The sequence below is a fragment of the Anser anser genome, assembly GCF_964211835.1.
Source record: "Anser anser genome assembly, chromosome: 11".
Lineage (NCBI taxonomy): Eukaryota > Metazoa > Chordata > Aves > Anseriformes > Anatidae > Anser > Anser anser.
Window position 1 is genome coordinate 23,037,922 of NC_139732.1, and position 22,564 is coordinate 23,060,485.

The 22,564-nt window shown below is 49.5% G+C and overlaps 1 protein-coding gene across 1 annotated transcript in view; it reads left to right on the forward strand.

Moving 5' to 3' along the window:
• Positions 1–22,128, forward strand: part of SPG7 (SPG7 matrix AAA peptidase subunit, paraplegin) — a 31,903-nt gene extending 9,775 nt beyond the window's left edge. The window contains exons 6-17 of the mRNA XM_083851776.1: positions 1,657–1,759; positions 3,274–3,399; positions 3,718–3,880; positions 4,626–4,799; positions 10,584–10,708; positions 11,957–12,059; positions 13,115–13,225; positions 16,523–16,638; positions 18,325–18,481; positions 19,045–19,208; positions 19,625–19,702; positions 21,390–22,128. Of these exons, the coding sequence (XP_083707902.1) occupies positions 1,657–1,759; positions 3,274–3,399; positions 3,718–3,880; positions 4,626–4,799; positions 10,584–10,708; positions 11,957–12,059; positions 13,115–13,225; positions 16,523–16,638; positions 18,325–18,481; positions 19,045–19,208; positions 19,625–19,702; positions 21,390–21,599 (1,630 nt within the window). The 3' untranslated portion in view covers positions 21,600–22,128. The remainder of the gene's footprint in view (positions 1–1,656; positions 1,760–3,273; positions 3,400–3,717; positions 3,881–4,625; positions 4,800–10,583; positions 10,709–11,956; positions 12,060–13,114; positions 13,226–16,522; positions 16,639–18,324; positions 18,482–19,044; positions 19,209–19,624; positions 19,703–21,389) is intronic.
• The last annotated feature ends 436 nt before the right edge of the window (positions 22,129–22,564 follow it).

Sequence of the window (22,564 nt, forward strand, 5' to 3'; positions counted from 1 at the left end):
GGGCAGCTTATTTTTGCAAGGTAGGATTTATGGGGCGCAGAATACAAAAGAGACCTGTGAAGCTGGCTCACTGGGCTATTGAACAAGGCCACCTCCATCACTGACGGCTGTGCTGATGTAGAAAGATGCTCTCTGTAAGTTTGCAGAGAGACTGGCCTTCGGAGAGCTCTCAACTAATATTTTGTTCTAGAGTCCTAGAGATGGAGATGCAGCACAGTAGTCCTGTCTGCCAAGAAAGTGGGGTTTGAAGCACGGTATCTTTCCCGGATGCCTTACTAAAATGTGAAATAAATGTCATGTTCATATATGAGAAAATACCCTTGCAGAGTTTTGTCTAGTTGCTTGTCCTCTGAATGACATTTTTTACACTTTGAATGCGTGATTTCTATGAAGATAAACTTCTTAAATTGATCACGCAGTATTAAATCTTCATAACTTGCTGATTTTTGTCAAAGTTTGTGTAATGGTAAGAGTACACTGAACAGTTGGTCAGTTAGCAGCACAGGCTGCTTCCCCTATTTCTGAAAATATTGTGTTTTTTTTTAAAGAGATGCTACAGGGTTGGAAGTCTCTCTCAGGAGACGTTAGAGTCTGGAGTTTGAGCCTGTGAGATGCAGAGCACTTAGAGCTTGCATTCAGTTTGCTATCAGGTACGGGCACTTGATGTGTTTCAGAATTAATCCTCCGTTTGCACAGTTGCCAAACTGTAGGTGATTTTCAGTTTCCAGTGTTGCCTAGGAGCCCTCGCTCAGAGGAGACAAATGCCGCTAGGTATACAGCACATGCTGCTCCCATTGCTTCAGTAAATCATCCGTTCCTGAGAGGTGGAACGCATGCTCCTAGTTTAAAGATATGAAACAGAAGTGCGGGGAGGCAAGATCATTTCACAGGGTCGAGCAGGGCATGTGGAGCAGAACAAGGAGCTTAGTTAGGATACCTCAAGTCCCAGCCTGCCATCTGATAGTCTGATCGTTCTTCCTCTTATTAAAAGTATCCCGTGTTCAGAGCTCACAGGGTATTTTGTCCTCAGCACGCTTGTCTTGTAACTGCGTTAGACCTGCCCTGTCAGCTCTGCTCCGTGTCTCCCCTCTAACCCAAGAGCTACTGCAAAGAAAATTCGCTGTGGTGGTTGCTGCAGGACCTCCTTGTGAAGGACCTCCGAGAGACTTGAGCAGGGGCAGCCAAGCAGCCTCTTAAAGGGAGACTTGCACTGGGATTTCTGCCAGGTTTGGGGGAGCTGGAATCTTCCTGGCATCGCTGGACACAGGTCTTCTGCGGTGAGCTCCCGTGGGAAGGACCGCCAGTGCCACCGCCTTCCGCTCTGGATGCGGGATGTGGTCTGACTGCCCGAAGGTCTATCTGTTTTATAAGTAGGAATGCCTCTGCAGGGAATGGTGAAGTGGAATTTCTTCCACAGCTGTGAGCAGTATGTGCCAGTGTCCTCTGTTTAACTTCTTAGGTTATGTAATTGGTGAGGTTTTGTTTTCGTATACAGAATTTTAAGGTGCCATTTTCTTAGTCATGGATGCTCATGGCCGCACTTCTAGCCGAAATGTCAGGACCTTTAAAACACTGAAAATAGCGATGTTGAGTAATATTTACTAAGTTGTGGCTGAACGCTTCAATTTTTTACCTGTTCTGCTTTTGTCCTTTCAGTGATGTCATTTCCCTGATAGTGACACTTGTGGCTGTGTCCATGTTGTGGAGCATCTTCCGTCTTATAAGGGTTGCAGGCAGGGCAGGAGGATTCAATGCTTTTGTAAGTATCCTGGATCTTTACGTTGCTTTGCAGCCTGTGAGTAGTGTTGCCTTCTGCTGGCCTAATCTCCTCCCCTTTCCCCAGCAAAGTCAACACAGATTGAGAATTAACTGATGCCAAGGACTCCGCAGTCTTGACACATCTTGCATCTTTTCCTGTCCTGATCATCTGACTCGTTTGTACAGTAACTGGCCTTAGCTGAGGCCCTTTCTTTCCCCCAATGGCAGGAAGGGCTGAGCTCAGTGAATTTGCAGTCCAGTTTGCTCTGCTATTTTCAAAGCTTGTTAATGAGTTGCAGCTGCAGATGGTGTTTTTCTCTGGGTCCTGCCAATATGCCTCCCATACAGCCAGGAGTAGGAATTGCTGCTTTCTGCAAAATGAATTCTCAATTTATAAAATATGTTCAGATTCTGGATTTCATTACGTGTTGGCCTGTTCCCCTCACGCCACATGCCTCACTTGCAACATCAGTTAAATCTCCTGCTATCCTCCACCCTTGCCTGGATCAGCTGATGAAACTCGGTAGAAATCAGCTCTGGGTGCACTGGTACTGACCTCAGGGATCCGGGGATGAAAACAGTGGTGAATTCAGTCCCTTGTTAGGTTTCCCACTCGCTCTCCTCTGTAGTTCTTCTGGCTTCAGGATTCTCTTTATACAAAGGGGTGCAGCTGCCTGGGAGAAAAGAGTAGTTTAAAGAAGTGTTAAGTAATGAGGGCCTTGAGGACTGGTTTCTGCCCTTGCATGAGTGGGGACAGCTAGGCCCAGCATGTTTAACTCTTTGTTTGGATAAACTGCTGCTTCTAAGGCATGAGAAGCTATAAACGTTCTTCTCAAAAAAAAAAAAAAAATCCCGAGTAGCTGTTTTCAGAGGAACATAATGAGCAGTTACAAGTAGGACATTTAACTAAATCCTTGTTTTGACTGTCACGGTGGCTTAACACACACCAGAAGGCTGAAATGTGGTGCCTGTTAAATTTGAGAGGCTATATTCTGTCCCCGGGTTGTGTTGTAGTAGAAGCTGGTGGCAGCATTGGTCAGTGGTCCAAAGTGTATGTTTGCATACGTTTACAAGGCAATATTGGTAATTTATTTACCATTAATATTTACCATCCATCCATGTTCCTTAAAGCTACACCTATCCCGAGTGTATTAAGGATCGGTGAATTTAAAAATCAGGGAGAAGATCCCAAGTAAGGTTTTGGGCATTCTGTACAATTTTAATAAATGCCCCTGCCTGATCTACAGGGACTTGAGCTGGGCTGGGAGCATTCTTGCAGGTTTACTTTCTCTTCCCAACAAAATGTGGGTAAATAAAGCTCGAGTCAGCAGTCCTGCAGTCTGGCTGTGAAGTATATCCAAAGCAGAAGTTAGTAAAACAACAATGTGCTGGTGGGCATTGTAATGTTCATTGTTGGGGATGGCTGTACCTGTGCTGTGTAGCAAACCGCCTTTCCAGGCTGTTGCCTTGTCCAGAGCTAGAGCACATCTTCAGTATTTGTGTTGCCTTCCCCAGAACCAGCTGAAGATGGCTCGTTTCACCATCGTGGACGGAAAATCCGGAAAAGGGATTGGTTTCAAGGATGTAGCAGGAATGCATGAGGCGAAAATGGAAGTCAAAGAATTTGTGGACTACTTAAAGGTATTTAAGAGTAGATCACAACAAGTGCTTGCCGCCCATCTTCTGGGTTAGAATTAACCTGGGGAGGAGGGTCTGTTCTCTTCATCCTGCATGATACTGAGCAGCCTCTGTTTAAATAAGCTGAAAACTTTTGTGCTGTGATCACCATGACTCAATGTCTATTTCCAGTTCTGTAACAGGCTGCAGATGTAGCTGCTCCCATTAGGAGCTCGGGGTTGCTCGGGATGAGAACAGTGTCGAGAAGCTCTGGGAGACCGTGTTCTTGTGCAGATGCCTCATGTTGGCTGTGGATCTGACGCAGCTGTGCTGCTCTTACAGAGTCCTGATCGCTACCTTCAGCTTGGAGCTAAAGTGCCCAAGGGTGCCTTATTGCTTGGGCCGCCGGGCTGTGGGAAGACGTTGCTGGCAAAGGCGGTGGCTACAGAAGCACAAGTACCGTTCCTGGCCATGGCAGGCTCTGAATTCGTGGAGGTGATAGGAGGTAAGCGTGGTGGGAGGAAGGGAGTGGAGGTTACTTGGGGAATGTTGGCTGGGCCCCTCACAAAGGGCAGAGTTTTAGCGTTGCTTTGCATGGGAAGGGTAAGTTGGATATTTCTGCTGGAAGTATAAAAGGTTTTCAGCAATAATGGGTAGATAATAATGTGGCACCTAAAACATTTTCTTTGAATAACTAGTTGCTTCTTTCTGACAACGGGAAACCATGGTTCTTCACCTGAAAGCATTATCTCTGACTTGCCTTTACTTATTAAAGCCATTCACTGAGGCTTCCTTCCTTATATTGAGAATGCTGATGGATTTTCTGCTGCTCCCTGCTGATGGGAGGAAGTATGGCCTCTCTGTGCCCAGGGATTTCAGTCTTCTTCCTTCCTTCCTAGATCTCTTGAGACCCAACGAGGGTCTGTGTGTGGAAATGCACTGAGTATTTTTGCTCCTAACCTGTGGAAGGAACAGGAACTCATGTCTGGAGCTGGGAGCAGAGCTCCTCTTACAGCAGCTCTGAAGAGTCCCTGCAGCTTTGGGAGCTCAGTTAAAAGCCAGCGCGCTCCAGGACAAGCAGTGTTTAAGGACTAAAGAGATGAGTTCTGTGACTAATTTTTTGTGTCTGGAGTGTTGAGAGAGGGACTGTCACACACTGAGGGTTTGCCTGGGTCAGATGTCTGACTGGGGGCCAGCAATCCTCTACAGCTGTGGCTGTGAAGCTCATTTCTTCTTCCCTTCCCCTACAGGTCTTGGAGCTGCCCGAGTTCGGAGCCTCTTCAGAGAAGCCCAGGCTCGTGCACCCTGCATCGTGTACATTGATGAAATTGATGCCGTGGGCAAGAAGCGCTCAACCAATATATCTGGTTTTGCCAATGCTGAGGAGGAGCAGACCTTAAACCAGCTGCTGGTAGAAATGGATGGTCAGTATTTCTGTCTCTTAGCAGTTGGGCCCTTATCACCTTGGAGATCTGGGCTGCTGTCCTGTTTGAACTTGCAGCGCTTCTCTAGCGTTTTCTTCTTGGGGGAGTATTTACCGCTGCATTGAAACAAACCTCACTTCCCTCTTTCCTGGGACAAGGCTAGCTGGCACTTCACAGCATTTTCAGGACTAAGCCCAGCATTATGATTTGGTCATGTCATTGTTAAAAGAGTCTCTGTATGGCAAGTGATAGCCGTGGTTTGGACTGCTGCTTAGGGACTTTCCCACCTGAAAATCTTTTTTTTTTTTTTTCCCTATTTGGACACCAGTGTGGCCTTGTCTGGCCTTGTTTTGTTTCTGGAGGTCATCATAGCACTCAACTGGAGTGGGTCCTTTCTCTGCTCTTTCTCCCCTTCACCAGCTGCTGCAGTGAGTACAGAGGAAGAGCAGCAGCTGTTGTTCAGCACAGGCTTTTTGGAAGCTGTGTGTCCAGTAATTGCTTCACACTGAATTACGCTTTTCTGCACATCCCCCAGGGCTCTCCTCAAGCACTAGTCTGAATCTGTGTCCCATCGTTAGTCCCTGTTTCTGAAGGCTCTATGTTACATCTCGCCATCGGTCACTGGAGACTTAGGGAGGACTACTCCAGAGCTGATGGTGCCTAGGAAGTCACTGGGCTAAGGAGAGATGTTTGAGAACGTGGTGTAAATAAGCTGTGGAGATAAAAACCCTATATAAATGTCTAGATTTCAAAAGGATTAAGGGTCAAAATCTAGTAAACGTAAAACCCTGCAGCCAGCTGTTTTTGTGACTGTACTCCAAAGACTGAGTCAGAATTGTAGTGTCACCTTCGGGGTGAATGTGCACCAACAACACAGCAGCATCCACCTGCGAACAAAACCGGTGGATAACATGCATTAGAGATCCTGGCTGGCAGAGGGCAGCAACCCCAAAGACTCTTCCTACAGTAAGTGGCTTCAGTTCAGGAGTATGTTTTCCTACTGGCGGTTGGAGAGGAATTTTTTACAGTACTGGGGAACCAAAAGAGAATGAATTGGCAGCAAGGACACTACTGTCCATAGCTGGTAACACTTAGGTCCAGCTGACCGTTAAATGTTGAATACTGGCTGTGTTCTAAGACAGGTGATGGTTTTAAAATCTGATAAGGTTTAAAGTTTAGTTGCCCAGAGGGACATAAGCAATAGAAAATATTCATTCTCCTGTCCCTTGACCTAATCTCACGTCTCTTGCCTGGCTATAAGATGCCTGTCTAAGCTGGGAGAGGGAAGCTTTGCAGACAAGTCCTGGTTTGATGCCACACTTCTGGATGGTTGCTGGCTGTACCACATATGGAATCAACCCTTTTCATGACGCTTTCATGCAAGAGCCAAAAAGAACAATCCTTTGTCTGTTGTTAGTCATAACCCTGTCAGAGCCTGCTGCCCTGACCCAACTTGCACTGCTTCTGTTGCTAAACCCTCCCGTTGCAGGGCAAGGTAAGGGATAGTTACTTGTCCATCAGGGTGTGTTTGTATCAGTCTGCTGTTCCGAGGGACAGGGCTACCTTTTACCTCGACTATAACGTGACACCTCATCGGATTCTTTATGTGAGAAGTTAAAAGTCCTGCACTGAAGGCATCCCTCTTTCTCCAGACCTGAGGGGTGAAAGGAGCTTGTTCCTCTTTGCTGGATGCTCACAGGGGAGCAGTGGGTGCAGCCCTGCTGAAGCAGAGCTCTTCCTGCAGCTCGGCGGTAAGGCTGCCGTCTGGAGCGTGCTGTGTGGTCAGCCTTCGGCTCTCAAGGAGACAAGCTGGGACTTGTGAAGTGTTTTCAGGAAAGGGTAGCTATTCCTCCATGCTGCACACGAGATGATCTGTAATTCTGGATCTCTGCCTGTGCTGCAGAAGGAGGAGAAATTGTAAGCTGGGGCACAGCATGGTGCAAACAGGGTGGAGTGGTCCTTCTGAAGAGAAATCCTCCAGGCCCCTCTCTGCTTTCGCCCAGGTGCCATGAAGTTTTTGAAGGAGGGGAATGAGCTTTAAGTGGGTCCTAAATAACCAGACACAAATCTGGTTATCAGAGGAACCTCCCTGAAAGACGCAGTGCTGTGTTGTTACCAGAAATCACCATAAATGTGTATGCGGTTCCATGGGACTTTGCACATCCACACGCTTAGGCATCTTGGCCAAGCATATAGATATTCTTGGAGCGAACATAACTGTTTACAGCTGTATCTGTGTAATGCTGTCTCCATGGAAAAGGCCATTACTGACACGCAGAACGCCAGTGCCAGCTTGGTTGTTTTTTTCCTCTTGACGGTTGCAAGGTGAACCGGCAACAGGTTAATGCTGAATCAGATGGGGGCCATCTGTTCAGGAATACGTGGTCAGTGCAATCGACATCTCAGTGCTAGAAATGAAAATGTCTCATTTTCTGTGGTCTGTAGAAATCAGGTGCTGTTTCTAGAGCGTTGCTTCTTTGAGTCTCAATTCAGAAGTTTGGGAACAAATCCCTTCAAAAGTGAGTTTAAAAGGTAAATGTTGTCCTCAGTGTATGCTTTAAAAGTCCTAGGAAAAAAAACAAAACAAAAACACAGCTTCTTTGTTGTGTGCTGCCTAGCTTATTTTTAAATTTATATTGCTTCATGATTATTTATTTGTCTCTCGTATGGATCACGGACTAAGTCCCGCGTTTAGCTAAGTGCTTTATCAAACACACACTAAAAAAATAGCCCAAGGAGTTTATAATGTCAAACGAGAGACAGCTGGCAAGGACTGTCAGGGTAGTACAAGAAACACGGGTTACTGTTGGCTTGTACACATAAGCGTGGATCTTGGCTCGTGTCGTTGAAATGCTATCTGGCTGCATGTTACCTAAATGAATGCTGAAGTGCTGTGTCCATCGTTACAAAAGAGAGTTTTTCAGGAGGATAGTGAATATTTTTTTTTATTTTTTAAGGACGTTGACAGTTTACCCAGGCATGAGTGGAGGAGTCATATGTTTCTAATGAGGAACCTTGAAAGGGGAGGTTGAGAGCTGTTTTAGCTGCTTTTAGCTGAAATTGATGGTTGAATCTCTGCAAGGCAACACCACAGCACTGAGTCGAGCTATTCATTTGAAAAAAAAAAATCAAGTGCAGAAGTAGATCTGTGAATCATCAGCTTAGCAGCGACTGTGGAATGCGTGTGCTGGATCGAGATTACTCATAGGTGAGGTGGGGAAGGAAGAGGAGGGTCAGAGCCTCACGGATCCCCTCTGCCGGCTGCGGGAAGGACAAGGGCACCAAGGGCTGTTACACGGAGCTGTGCAGGATGCAACGTGCAGTGTGCTCTGACGCTGGTGTGCGGGTTTTAGAGTAATTGTAGCCTCTTCCTGCAAGCTACCTTGGTTTCATCGCTCTGGCAGCTTGCTTCACGTTCTGGAAGCCCCAGGAATGGGGTGGGAGAAGGGGCAGGACGGAGCCTGTGCGTACAAAAGCTGTCTTAAAAGCAGAGCGACTCAAACTCCAGCCTTCGTCGGAACAGGTGCCTGCTCCGAATAGTGAATCTTCCCTCACAAGCCGCAAACAAGCGGAAGAGGAATGTGACCCAAATATCTCCTCCCTTCTGAACGCATCTGAGAGGAGCCTGACAGGCCGGGGCTGATTCCTGGTTTTGTGAATAAAAACGCAGGCCTGCTTTTGGTGGCAGCCTGAAGTCCTCAGACGAGCCCTCTCCCCTGGCGTGTGCCACGTGCAGGCGTGTGACCCTGCGACTTCCCTCGCAGCGGTGGCCCTGTTTCAGTGACGCTGCGCACAGATGATGTCCGAAATGCCTTGAATGAGTGGCTGGGGAAGGACGGTGTAGTAACGCAGATGGGACGCCCATCGGGGCAGCTCTGGCAGCGGGGGGGGGAGAGCACTGAGCAATTCAGGTGGCCCCTTCTCCTTTCCTTTTGAAGTGGGTTAAGTTGTAAGCTTTATGGATATGAAGGCTCTCTTCGGGCTAGATTTTCAGAACCGTTCTTAACTTGTTGCTGTTACTGAGGTGGTGTTTTCGTAGCCTGTTCCTGTGACCGATCGTTGCCTGTGGAAGCCAAAGCCTGTCACATGCCAGGTGACACGGCGCCGGGAGCTGGGATGTGACTCAGAGGCTGCTGGTGTAGGTTTCTCGGAGCTGTTCTGCGCCGCTGGGCTGCAGGCTGGAGAACAAGTGGGGCAGAAGCTGACGTGAGGAGGATGCACTCAGCGGTTCTGTTTTTATTATGCTTGTTCTGATAGTCAGACCTATTTTAAGGCCGCGTCTTCCCAGCTGCAGAGCTGATAATGTACCGTACCGTCTAATCCTACCATGTGAAGGAAGCTTGCTATCCCCCAAGTGCCTGCCAGTCTCTCTGCTTGTTTATCACCCTCCAGAGCGCAGCGTAATACGTGCCTGAAGAGTGGTCGGCTTCATCCTCTCCGGGAGCTTATTCAGACAGCATCCTGCAGGGAGGAAGAACGGAGGTTCGCTGTAGTGCAAGCTGACAGAGCCAGTCCTCTGCCTCACCTGTAACCCTAATCTCTCTGCTGAGCTCTTGTACGCTGACACATTTGGCAGCTCTTCGGCAAAGCCGGGGAGAGCTGAAACCCACCCAGCTTACGTGCATAAAGCCGCTTTCTGCAGCGTGTGACTTGGCAGCCAGGGCAGAAGCGCATGGGGCTAACGCGGCCGTTCCCTGGGAAGGCTGCTGCGTGCCAGGGCGGCTGAATCGGCTCCGAGCAGGTGACTCACACCAGGGGCCTCTGGGCACCCGGTGGAATGTAATAAATAAGCAGCGTGGTTCGGTGATTCAGCATCATCCCTGGCTCCCCACCCAAGCAGCGCAGCCACCTGCCCCGTTCTGCCCTCCTCCAGCTGTTAGTGCTCCGGCTTCCCCAGGAAGTCCTGTCTGCCTTTGATGCCTCCGTGCTGCTCTCGCAAAGCCTGTAAATCCTGATGCTCCCTTCATCTTTAAGACCCGGAGACAAAACCTTGTGGCTGTGGCTTGAGCTGGTGTCTGCTAACAATCACTGCGGAGCTGTTCGGGCACATTCTGCCCCTGCCTACGTGGTGTCTGTGGGATGTTCTGCAGGGCTGGGCTTTGCACCGGTCTGCGGGATGCCTGGGCGCCAATGGAGTGATAAAAGGCGAGTCAAAAGACGCAGATCGAGTCGTGCTGTAATATGGCACTTGCTGGGTGTCAAGGCTGCGTCTTCTGTTTCTGCATTAACGTGAGCTGGTCAGGAGGAAGCCTGTCCCTTCCCTGGTGATCAGTCTGTGACTGAGGGCTAAAAGTAAATGAAAGCCGGACGGGCTTTCCGCGGGAATACTGGGGAGGAAAATGCTATTTCAGCTAAAAAGTGTTGTTTGTACGACTGGAGCTAAAGAAGCGGGAATTGACTTAAGGCTGGGGGTGAGAAGGCACATCCCAGCTCATCTGAACAGAACGATTCTGTTCTGGCTTCCAGTTGGAGCAATTTCAACATGTGGCAAAAAAAAAAAAAAAAGTTTTAGGCTGGGGTTTAAGTAACTGAAAAGGGAATTTCAGAGTGCCCACAAGGACCAGAGACTGGCCCGGGTGACCTGGGAGGTTCCTTCCTGCCTCGTGCTCCTAGGGAACAGGACACTTTCTCAGCCTCAGCTGCCCCAAAGGATGTCGTAAATGCGTCCTTTGTGATAAAGATGTGTAAGATGTTCTCTGCATCCTGCCCGGCCTCGTCCCTTTGTGTGCTTGCTCTTTGTGGTGGTGGAAACCTTCACCTTTGTTTTTGCTTGCTCTGCTACAGGAATGGGGACCGCAGATCACGTTATAGTGCTGGCTTCCACCAACCGTGCTGATGTCTTGGATAATGCCTTGATGAGACCTGGGAGGCTTGACAGGCACATCTTTATTGATCTTCCAACGCTCCAGGTATTTTCCACGTACTGTCCTGTCCTTCCTATAATGCTAGTGACAAAAGTGTCCCAGTCCTTTGCTTGCTGATGATTCACGGGCCTGGCAAAGGCTGAGCTTGGAGAAGATAGAGATAGCATGCCTTTCTGTGTGCCTTCGTTCTTATTTATGTGCCCTAAATCAGAGATTTGACATGCTAATGTAGTTGCCTGTTTCAGTGAAATGACAGCTCGCTGTTTTTAAGTGTATCTGTTCCTATACGAGCTTTGGCAGAAGATTCTCCTGTGAGGCTCTTTGCCATGCAGATGCAGAACGTTATATATAGTCTTCTCCCCAGGAAGTTGGGAACCACCTAATTGGCAAGCTGGCTTGTGGGGGAGAGCTCAAATTGTCGTGCGCTTTGAGCATCATTTGCCTCGCAGGTTTGTTGTCCTCACTGTCCTTGTCAGGCTCTTTGTTTCCCTTCAGACAGCCCGCTAAGTGACTTTCCTTCTGACTGCTTGTTAAATCCATTTACTAGGGGAGTCTTCCACGGCTGCTGTGTTGACGTTTGTAGCAGAGCTTTGGAAACAGGCTCAGCTGCAGTAAAGGTCTGTCCGCTCTGCCAGCACAGCCTCTTCCTTCTTCCATCTGTGCTTTACTGTCGTCCTCAGAGTTTTCACTTAAAATACCTTAAATGCCTGATACAATCTGGCACCGGAAGCATGAACCGTGCAGCTGCCCTGAAGGAGGAAGGGGAAAAACCCTGGCAACTGAGCCCATTGTTTTAATCAGGATCTCCTGGACCAGCTGAATGAGTCACTGCTTGGCTGCCCGCCAGCCATCATCTCACCCCCACCTTTGTCTGGGAAGTGGTTGCAGGCTAAGTCGCTAGTAGATGGGGTTTTCGTTTGCAGTGTAGGAGGAGCAGGTAGAGGCACTCAGAGCTCCTTCCTGCAAGTGCTTTTAGGGGGAGAGAAAAGTTAAAAGGCAGATCAGAGTGAAAGTTTGGAGGAGAGAGTGGCCCTGAGAGAGAAAGCAGTGACTCACGGTAAGCCTTCGTACATCTGTTCCGAATTTGAGAGCTGGGTGATTATCGGGGCTCCCGTAAGAGCTGAAGTGCTGTAAGGACAGCCCTGCCCTCTGGTGGCAGTGCTCCTGTCCCCGCTGCCAGAGGTCTGGCTCCTCCTCTGCTCCCTGGGACAGGGAGCAGGCAAGCTGCCATGTTGCAAAGGCTTGCTGGGCTCGGGTGTTCGCTGTCGTGCGAGTGCTCTGTGTTCTTCGCAGGAGAGAAGAGAGATCTTTGAGCAGCACCTGAAGGGTCTCAAACTGATCCAAGACGCCAGCTTCTACTCGCAGCACCTTGCAGAACTGACTCCAGGCTTCAGCGGTATGACATGCTGTGTCCCTGTGGGGCTGTTCTGCCTCCTTCCATGCTTGCTAATTCTGCAGTTCAACCCGAAGCTTCTCAGTTGCTTAGTTTTAAGAGGGTATTTTGGTCTAAAGGGCTTTTTTTTTTTCCCCTCCACTTCAAATCTTCTCCACTGAAATAGTGGGAACCTAACCAGCTCCCTGGTAAATGGAGTTGCAATAAGCAATTGTTTGTGGCTATTTTCAATCTTCTGAAATTTCTGGCAGGGTGTGGAGGTTGGAGGAAAACACACTTTTACAGTGCCTGAATCCTGATTCCAAAGGGGAGGAACCACTCTTCATTCTCTGCTCCAAAGCTGTTGTCAAGGATGAGGTGTTGCACTTCATGCTGAGATGTGGAAAGACTCTTAAGTTGATATGTGTTACCAGGAAAATGATGGGAGGAATGAATAGCAGTTCCTTCGTCGGTCAGGGTAGAAATTGGACAGCTCTGGCTCCTGCACTGAGCCTGTTTCCAGGGTAGGTCCCTGGGACTTTGAAACAGTGCTGAGCAAGGGGCTCCAGAGTTCCTGTTTATGTGGAGTTCCTGGAATATCCTTTCTGGGTTTCCCCTCTAACAGGCCCCAGCACAGTGCCTCTTCGTGACTTCTTTCGGCAGCCCCCCACCACCATCACCCACACACACAAACTCAGAACAGATGTTCTTTCTCTTCTGCACAGAGGTTTGTGCGGTCGCTGTATGAGCAGCGCGGCGGCCCATGCCAATCCAGGCTGCCCACGCCACTCCCCTGTTGTTGAGAGCCAGCCTTGGCTTCAGCCTGTTAATTGATTGCTGAACTCTGTCCTCTGTGTGGCAACGCAGCGTTCATTGCCAAGGCAGTTGTATTGTTCAAATCCAACATAAACACCATGGATTAGGTTTGCTCTCTGTTCCCAAGGAACAAAGAGGAGCTTGCAGTGCAGGCTATTTGACTTCCTTAGGTCTCTCTCTAGATCTGTTCCTGCCTTTTCTGTCCCCTAAAATGTCTGTCACATAACAAACGCAATATAATTCTTGTAAACTCTTGTCTACAGGAGCTGACATAGCAAATATATGCAACGAAGCTGCTCTTCATGCCGCTAGAGAAGGTCACAAATCCATTGATACTTTCAACTTTGAGTATGCCGTGGAAAGAGTGATTGCAGGTAAGTGACCCAGCCGTTTCTGTTGTTGTCTTGCTAATCTGTGTCAGCTCCTTGAGAGAAGGATCAGGTGATCGGGTTATGTTCCAGGAAGACAGTTGGGTCTTAACCGGTTCCTCTTGTAGACAGAGCTGTCTGGAAGATCTTGAATGCCATAGCTGGAGAAAGGTTTTATGAACAAGACCCTAAATGGACCTGTTTTTCTGACTCTGCAGGCAACCTGAGCCAGTAGCTCAGGGAAAATGACCAGTAGCAAAATAGTAAAGAGGGGAATTCAAAGCTGGATGGTTGGTGGTTGGTTTGTTTTTTCATTAAAATAAATAAAGTGGAAGTATCTCTGGGTTTTTGTTTCTGCTCTGGACACCTGCTACATAAACATGAATAGCAAAAGCAAACAGGCTACCCCATCCTCAACAGCAACAGGAAGAAATTAGAGATTTTTCTTTTTGGCCTCAAAGCCCAGGCTTTGATGAATTGGCAGAAAAAACTGAAAGACAGTAGAGTACTGTTCTCCCTCTGAGAACATCCTGTCAGCCTTTCCCTGTCACTTGTGCAAGTGCCAGCAGAGGAACCTCTGGAGATTACCCTGTAGCAATATATTAGAGGGAGGGGGGAAAAGAGTTCCCAGAACGCTTGACTTCACCTGAGGGATTTGAATCTGGTGGGTTTTGATCTGAACTGCCCTCTAGGCAAGCTTTGGTTTTCATAATCTGACACTTAACTGCTTCCAGGCTGCAGCATCATTACTGGGGGGTGAGCCTGGGCAAACGGAGAGGCGTTCTGTGCTGTTCTTAGTAGAGCGTGTGAAACAGGATGTTTGTACTGGGTCAGTTATTTCCTAATATAGAAATTAGGTTTTCACTATTTGTTTTTTTATCAGAAAATGCCTAAATAATTCCTCATCTCAGAGAAGATTTTTGAGAACTCCTGACAGTTTCACCTGCCTCTTAAAAACAACCCTTGGGGTGCTTTGGGTGCCTGTGACCCCGTTTCTACTAAGCCTGTACTCAGCTGTACTCAGCAGCTCCCAGGAGTGGACAGCGAGGCAGCTCTAGCTGCAGCGCAGAAGTCCTAATCAGCTATAGCAAATATGTGCTTTACTTTCCCGTCTGCAGTACAGAAAGCCCTAAACTCGCAGGCGTTCCCTTAACTTTTCATTGTGAGTTCCACCATAGCCTTAGTTCCCCAGACATGGGCAAGAAGCAAGGAAGACCACAGGGATGTGTAGCAGAAGGGATATCTTGTTTTAATGTGGTGGACGTTAGAGGGCATGGGCTTTAGCAGTTTCACTGCTGACAGGCTGGCTCGCTTCACTGAGGCTTTGTGGCATTTGAGAGGCAATAACATCTTTTTGTTGCTTAATCGGATTTTTTTCGTATTAGCAGGACTTGGCTATTTTTTGTAGGACACCCTAAACACCCCTCCAGGCCCTTATATTAAATGTACCCTTGCCATGTAATAGGAATGCTTCTGAGTTTCACAATTCAGAGGGTATTTCAGTTGCTATAAAAGCTTTTCTTGAAGAAAACAAGATATTACTGTGCTTTCCATTATAGGCTGCTGGTTTTAATAAGGGTGGTGCGGAATCAAAAGAGAACTTCGCAAGTCCAGAGGCCCTGTCAGCCTTAAAGCTTTGTGTTGCTGTAAGGGAGGAGTAAGAACTCTTCACTGTGGTAGTCTCCATTGTGTTTTTAGTTTGGGAACAGAAAGTAGTCAGTAAGTCAGGTCTCCTGGGAGTGATGGAGGAAACCTGCTGAGCACACAGAGGCAGTTGGGGGCTGTCTTTGGAACGGTCTTTGGAAGACGGAGCAGAGCCTGTGCCCTGGTGGGGTTTGTGCACGCAGTGTAAGACCAGCAGAGATGCACCAGAGTTGCTTCCTGGATTATTTCTCTCATAAATGTGATAAGTGCAGGCCTTCGGAGAGCTCTCCTGCCTGGAGCTTGCTTTCTGTAGGGGAAGAAACAATCTTTGTGGGCACGCTGTGTGCTATTGTGAAGAGTACAGTCCCTCCCTTCTTGGTGGGCTGGCAGAGGGATGCTTCCAGAGTATAAAAAAATTACATAGATTATATATAGTGCATACATGCATCTTTCTATAGAAAGATCCATACAGGGAATGCACGCACACTGCTGAAGGCAAGGTGAGGGGCTGACTAATGAAAATCAAGGCTGTTGCAATTAATCTGCTATTCCATCACCATCATGCCTTGCAGGGCACAGTGGTTTCCAGCATCCCTGAGCAGTAATTTTACAAGATCTGCCACGCTAATTTTGCTGTTTCCTTGTTTAATAAAGCTCTTGACTTTGTTTAAAAATTAATGTTAATAGAATGTTGTTTTCCAAGACATCAGGCAACCTTGGTATAATGCTGCTCTTGACTGTGCCTGCTCTACCCCCTATTGCTCCTGGCACAGTGCAGAGACATCCACTTTAAAGTACTGGTACCTTCTTGCGCTCGATACGCAGGGCAGTAATGAGTGCTCGGTGCGCAGCGTGTTCTGTAGTTAACGTATTTTCTACGTGCCAGAAGCTTTACTCCCATTCAGCATTTTTTGAAATCCTAATTGGACTTATTCTGTGTTACGGACTACTGGGTTGGAAAATAGACACTTTCAAAAATCACCTTTCTGGAGAAAGTATTAAATGTGAGTTATGGCTTAATTTGCTAGTTCTCAAGAGCCTGGGAATAAGCTCATACAGAGCATGCCATGTGTAATCAGAGATTCCTTGGGTCTGGAGAAAGATTTTGGTAGATATTCGTGTTTTTTTTTTTTTACGTATAATGGAACATCTCGGTTCCCTCGTGTCCCTAAGGGACTGAAAGATCATACAGCAGAATAAGTATGCTCTTCCAGCCAGACTCCTTTTTTTTTGGTGGTGGGTTTTTTAGGGGTTGGATTTTTCTTTTTTCTCGAAATGGTGCTGACTTGTTGCAGACCTGTCCCTCGGCAGAGATGTAATGTACGTACCTTTGACAGAGCTGGGAACAGAACAGAGCTTTGCGTTCTAGAGCTGTGAGTTAATCGAACATTAAATTATTTGTGCAATGACTAAGTCTGTTGTAAGGGGAAAAAGTTTCTGCCAGGCATGGATTGCCTTCCGCTGCAGGGAAAGAGAGCACCTCTTCCCCTGTGTAATTGAAGGGTGTTTTACTGCCTCTCCCTAGACAGCGTGCAATGGCAACTTTGCTGGCAGCGCAGCCGCAGACTGCTCTAGCTCGTGTGCTTCTCTTTACAAGGTGATGCCTGTTGGTTACATTTATTGACAGTTTATTGTCTTATCTCGTCTGTGTTCCGATAGGCACTGCCAAAAGAAGTAAGATCTTGTCACCAGAAGAGAGGAAGGTTGTGGCGTTCCATGAATCGGGTCACGCGTTGGTTGGCTGGCTGCTGGAGCACACGGAGGCAGTGATGAAGGTAACCCCGCCACTGGCTGTCGTGTAATGAAGCCCCATGCTGGGTGGGAAGAGAATCCTTTGGGATCCTCCGTCCAAGACGTGTTGATTCTTTTGCAGCACTTGTGTTAGATTCTGCTACGTTACTCTGGTCTCCATGAACTTGGAGCTGTGAATGCTGCATCAACATAAACAGCAAATATCATAGAATCACAGAAGGGTTTGGGTTGGAAGGGACCTTAAAGATCACCCAGTTCCAACCCCCTTCCGTGGGCCGGGACACCTCCCACCAGACCAGGTTGCTCCAAGCCCCATCCCACATGGCCTTGAGCACCCTCAGGGATGGGGCACCCACAGCTTCTCTGGGCAGCCTGTGCCAGTGCCTCACCACCCTCAGAGTAAAGAATTTCCTCCGTATATCTAATTAAACCTATCCTCTTTTTGTTTAAAGCCATCGCCCCTTGTCCTATCACTACACCCCCTGACAAAAAGTCCCTCCCCAGCTTTCCCGTTAGGTACCCGCAGGCTGCTGTAAGGTCTCCCTGGAGCCTTTGCTTCTCCAGACTGAACAACCCCAACTCCCTCAGCCTGTCTTTGTAGGAGAGGTGCTCCAGCCCCTTGATCATCTTTGTGGCCCTCCTCTGGACTTGTTCTAACACATCCATGTCATTCTTGTGCTGGGGTCCCCAGAGCTGAACGCAGTACCGCAGGTGGGGGCTCATGAGAGCAGAGACCTGCCTTTGCTCTCAAGATATGCCGTCAAGAAGTCCGTTATCGGGCTCCAATTATGACAGTGTTGCTGCAAAGCTTAATCGGCCACAGGAAAAATCTTGCATTTGCAAGCCAACTGTAAAGCACCCCCAGTGTGTCTGCTGGCCACCCTGGTGCTGGGCACATTTGGAGCAAGTGAGCGTCCTGCTGCTGCTGCTCAGCCCGTGCGCCGCCTCCAGGCACAAAGCGCTGCGCTGCGTGCGTGCCTGCCTGGCCTCTTTCCCTGCCAGCGTGTTGCAGCTACCAGTCAGGCCATTGCAGGAGCTGCTCTGATACTGATGGAAAGAGATGTGTTTTTCAGATCGGCACACTTGGGAGTTTGTGTGCCTGAAGCCCTTCTCTGTAGGGAAGGGCCTCCCTTTGGCACCCCAGGGTGCCTTCTGTCCCATGCACGTCTCCTCAAAGAGCCTGGACGCAGGGGAGAGGTGGAGGGGTGGGAATGGCAAGGATGACAGCTTCTTGGCCTGCCACCAGCAGCAAATTCACTCTGAATGACCTATTGTATAAGCTGAACTGTTGTTAATTACTCTCAACGAGATGTGGCTGGATGGGGAAACGGCTCTTATTTTTCTGAAAACATCCCGTGTTTCTCCAGGTAGTCCTGATGATTCTGGAACATGAGAAAGCAAGCTCTGACTGGTTTATATCCTCCAAAGCCACCCTTAAATGTTAGGGTTTCATTTACTTGCTGTCAAGGACAGCTTCCTTTTAATTTTTTTGATCTGGAATGGCAGAAAGGGCATGTCTGCAGCTGTGGAGGCAGAGGCTTCAGTATGGGAACGGCGACGTACTGCAGTTTTGGCCATGTGTCTGTAGGTCAGCCTGCACCATCGCTTTCAACAAATTTCACTGGGAGTGCAGGCCCTTCCTTTCTTCCCTCTGTTGCTATAGTTGGTTCTTTTGTTCTCTGTGCTGACGGAGCTGCCCTGTGTTGCAGGTTTCCATAGCCCCTCGAACAAACGCAGCACTCGGATTCGCTCAGATCCTTCCACGAGAGCAGTATCTCTTCACCAAGGAGCAGCTGCTGGAGAGGATGTGTATGGCTCTGGGTGGGAGAGTGTCTGAGGCCATCACCTTTAACAAAGTCACTACAGGTGAGGAGTCAGACCCTGCTGCAGGCAGGTGGAGATCGTGTTGAGAGAGTCTGAACTTCTGTACTTGTTGCTCTGTCCAAGGGTGACCTGAGAATTTTCCCACTCTGGGCAGTGGGAAAGGGAAATGCCAAATTACTTGTTTTGATCTTCGAGTTGTTTTTTTAAGAATGAAGGTCTCATTGTGGCTTGCAACTGTGTTGTCTTAGACTTTGTCCCAAAGCCTAAGGCCACAGATGCAATTACCCAGTGAGACTGTTGGCTGGTGGAAGAGCCTGGACCTTCTGTGCCTTAGTTCCACTTAGTTCCAGCTAGTTACAGACAAATGCGGTAACAGAAGGCAGTGGCTGCTAAGCGATCCATATACTTCAGCTACCAGTGTGTTTACTCAGGGTCATGCACGGGTCCTGCAGTACACGAGGAAAGGTCCATCAGCAGGTAGTGTTCACCTGGGTGGGTTCCTGCAGGTCCCCCAGGCTCTGGACTAGTCAAATGTGTGTTTGTGTAGGACCTGCTGCTCTCTCACTCAGCTCAGAGCTGGCAAGCGTCGCATCTCTTTCACGCAGGAGCCCAGGACGACCTGAAGAAGGTGACCAAGATAGCCTACTCCATGGTGAAGCAGTACGGGATGGTGCCCAGCATCGGGCAGCTCTCCTTCCCCGATGCGGAGAGTGCACCGGGAATTGGTCGGCGCCCTTTCAGCCAGGGACTTCAGCAAATGATGGACCACGTAAGGCTGCCCCTGAGCGTGTGTTCCTGTTTGTTCTTTACTTTCTGCAGCTCACTGAAAAATGCAAGTCAAATAGCTGAAAACCAGAAAAGCTTTGGTTCCAAGGCACTATAGCTGTGCTTCCTTGGGCTTTGTACTGAGCTGTATCTTTTGCTACTGGGCAGCTTCCATAGACTTCATTTCCCATCAGCAGGAACTCTCTTCAAGAGTTTTGCTAGCACAAGAGTTTACTGTTCCTTATCCCAAGCACTCTTTTGGCTTTTTTCAAAAGGCTTATCTGTATTTTCTGTTAGTGGTAACTGCTTTCTGCCTGCTCGGTTTGCACATTCTTTCCCATGCTGCTCTCCTTGTTTGTCCACATGTTGTGTTTGTTGCCACTTGTACTGCAAATCTCCCTTCTCATTACTGTCTTCTAGGAAGCAAAAGTGCTGGTGGCTCAGGCTTACAGACGCACAGAAAAACTCCTGCTGGACAACCGGGAGAAGCTGCAAACAGTAAGTTGGAGCTCTCTGAGGTTTCTTTCACTGTTGCTTTTGACCTTGATATTTTCTGTACTCTGCAGCTTGGTTGTTGCAGCGTCTCTGTGGCCCTAGAATATCTCGTAGCGGAGATATTAACGTGCTGGAGTTTGTGTTGGGACTGCTGGGAATAAGAGGCTGTTCGCTGCGTGTCCCCTAGATGAGAAGCAGGCACAGGGAGGATGTGTGCCTTCTCCAGCAGTGAGTAGTTCACCTCCTGACACCAGCTGGTATTTGCAGGGTAGGGGCGGAGTGCTCTGTGCTGGATGGAAGTGATCAAACCCAGAACTTGCCTCCCTCCCGTGTACTTCTGCGCTAGCCTCTTGGAAGTGTAACTTTGTGGAAAGCGGTGACCGTTCTTGTGAAGGCAAGAGCAGCTCGTCCTTCCAGGCTCTGTAGGCATAAAAGAATTGGGTGAACAGTTTCTGGGGATGGTGAAAGGACATGGGACCTGTCACCTAGGCTGACTGGTGCTGACCCACGCGCTCTGGTGGCTCCAGGCAGCTTTCACCTGTCATCTACTTGACTCCTGATACATCGAGGAGACCTTGTTGCAGAGGCAGAGCTTTGCCTCCTCTAATTTGTGTCCTGGGAGCCCCTAGCCAGTCCCCACCTCGCTGCCAGGACCGCTGCACCCATCCCTTGGGGCTTGCAGCACGCCGTGTACCTCCGTGACCTTCCCTTCAAAAGCCCAGTCCGTAACATGCAAACTAGCCAGGAGCCAACTTAATGTTGCGTGGTTTGCGAATGAAGCAATCCTTAAATCTTTTTAAACAACAGCAAAGCCCCAAACACTTCCCTCTACCCAGCAGCAAGCCTCCTGTGCCTGGTAAGGTGGCCAGAACTCGCTCGGACACCCTGCTGTTCCCCGCATCCCCGCTCTGTCCCCGGGACAGTGCCCCAGCAGCGCTCTGAGAGCGGGCGTTGTCGGGGGGTCTCCTCTCCGCAGGCCCTCCTCTGTTCCGACGCTTTCATTTAACAGCAATCAGATGTTTGCTGGAGGGTCAGCGGAGAAAAACCTTTTAAGTCAAGCCAAAGTATCTACAGAGCGCTCCGTTTGCCAGGCCAGTGTGTCGCCTGTCGTCAGCAGAACGGGGCGGTTCGGGGGGGACAGCCACCTGCTGCTCGAGCGCGGCCCTGCTTGCGGAGGGGCTGGAGAGCTGGCGTTCCTGGGGAGCACCTTCCTGGTGACCCTCAGCCCGTGCCTGCAGGGACAGCTCTGCTATGTGGGACGCGTTCTGTGCGCAGGGGAGGGGTCCGGGTCTGGCTCCAGCCTCGTCTGCCGTCGCTCTGCCTCCTTAGGCAGGGCCACAGGTGCCGGGACAGGAGCAGTGAGGGCGCTTCCCCGATCGTCCCTGCGGTTCTACCTTGCCGAATCATTTCCTAAAGCAGGCTTTATCGCCTCCAGTCATGCTTGGCGTTTCTGGCCAAAAACACGCTTGTGAAAGGTGCCGGCTGCCCGGAGAGCTTTGTACCGGCTCGGCGGGCGCTCGGGTCACGCCGGCTGCAGCGTGGTGGCTGGGGCCCTGTTCCCTGCGGGCTCCAGCACGTGCTGTGTCCAGATGTGGAGGTCCAAGTTGAGCTGGCAGGGAGAGGTCAGGTCAGTTCAGAGGGGCTGTTTTCAGACCTCTGTGCCTCATTATGCCTTATTTACTCTTTCTAGCTGTCTAATGCCCTCCTGGAGAAAGAAGTGATAAATTATGATGACATCGAAGCTTTGATTGGGCCTCCACCCTACGGGCCGAAGAAAATGATAGCTCCTCAGAGCTGGCTTCAAGCAGAGAGAGACAAGCAAGACACGAGAGACGAAGAAATGCCCCAGCAGCCACCAAACCACGAGGAGGAGGAGGAACCACGCCTGAGACCAGTGTGAAGCCCCCTCTTTATGTGGAATGGGAGGACTCCAGAGGCTTCTTTTGAACACAGACCCTTTCCCTCTTCAGCTCCGGAATCAAAGATACCGAGTAGGGAATCTCTGTGATGCCGTTCCCCAAAAACGAAGGGATGGCTCCGCTGGCTCTTGTAACAAGCTTTTCCCTGCAGGAAGGAGAACTCCTTAGGATTTTGAAATTGATTCCCGGCAGGGTAGTAGTGGTTAGGAGTTGGGTAAGTCTAATCTGCTGGAAGGATTTCTTGTACACAGGGATGTTGTGTACATGTTCTTAGGGATGAAATGTGCTGTGGAGCCCTTGTCAGCTACCTCTGGCTTTGCCGTGTGGGGTGGCAGGGGTGCGCTGCCATTCCCCTCGGTGCCAGAGTGGTCAGCAGCGAACCCCTGGGAGACTGAGCTGGCTGCAGGGCTGCAGTTACGCGACTCCACCGTAACCTTTGATTGTCTTTGCTGCTGGACATAAAATAGAAGCTGAAAACCAGACTGCACTAGAATAAATCCTCTAATGTGCTGTTGTTTGTACGGTGTGTCAAGGCATGGCGAAGTGCGTGCTGCAGGTACGGGGTTGCACAGGACGTGGGCTTTCTTTTCACTGGCTTATACTTGGTTTTTATCGCAAGGGTCTCAGAAGCAAAGATCGAGGGGAAAACCCCCCCTTCCCAACCCACCGTGAGCCCACGGTGCGATGCTGAGACCCAGCCCTGCAGAGAAGAGCTGGGTGCCTGGTGTCCTCCGGCCGGGCCAGGCCCCTTCAGGCAGGACTGTCGGTCCTGGGTTACACCTCGAGGACTGTCTGTGCCCTGCGGGACCCCTCTGACATCTTCCAGGCCCCCGCCATCTCTCCCCCAGCCCTCGGGCCTTGGTTCCAAGCCCCCTGCTCGGGGTCGGGCCGGAGCTGGGAGCCGCCCTACCCCCGGGTGCGGGGCCCTTTAAAGCCGCCGCCATCT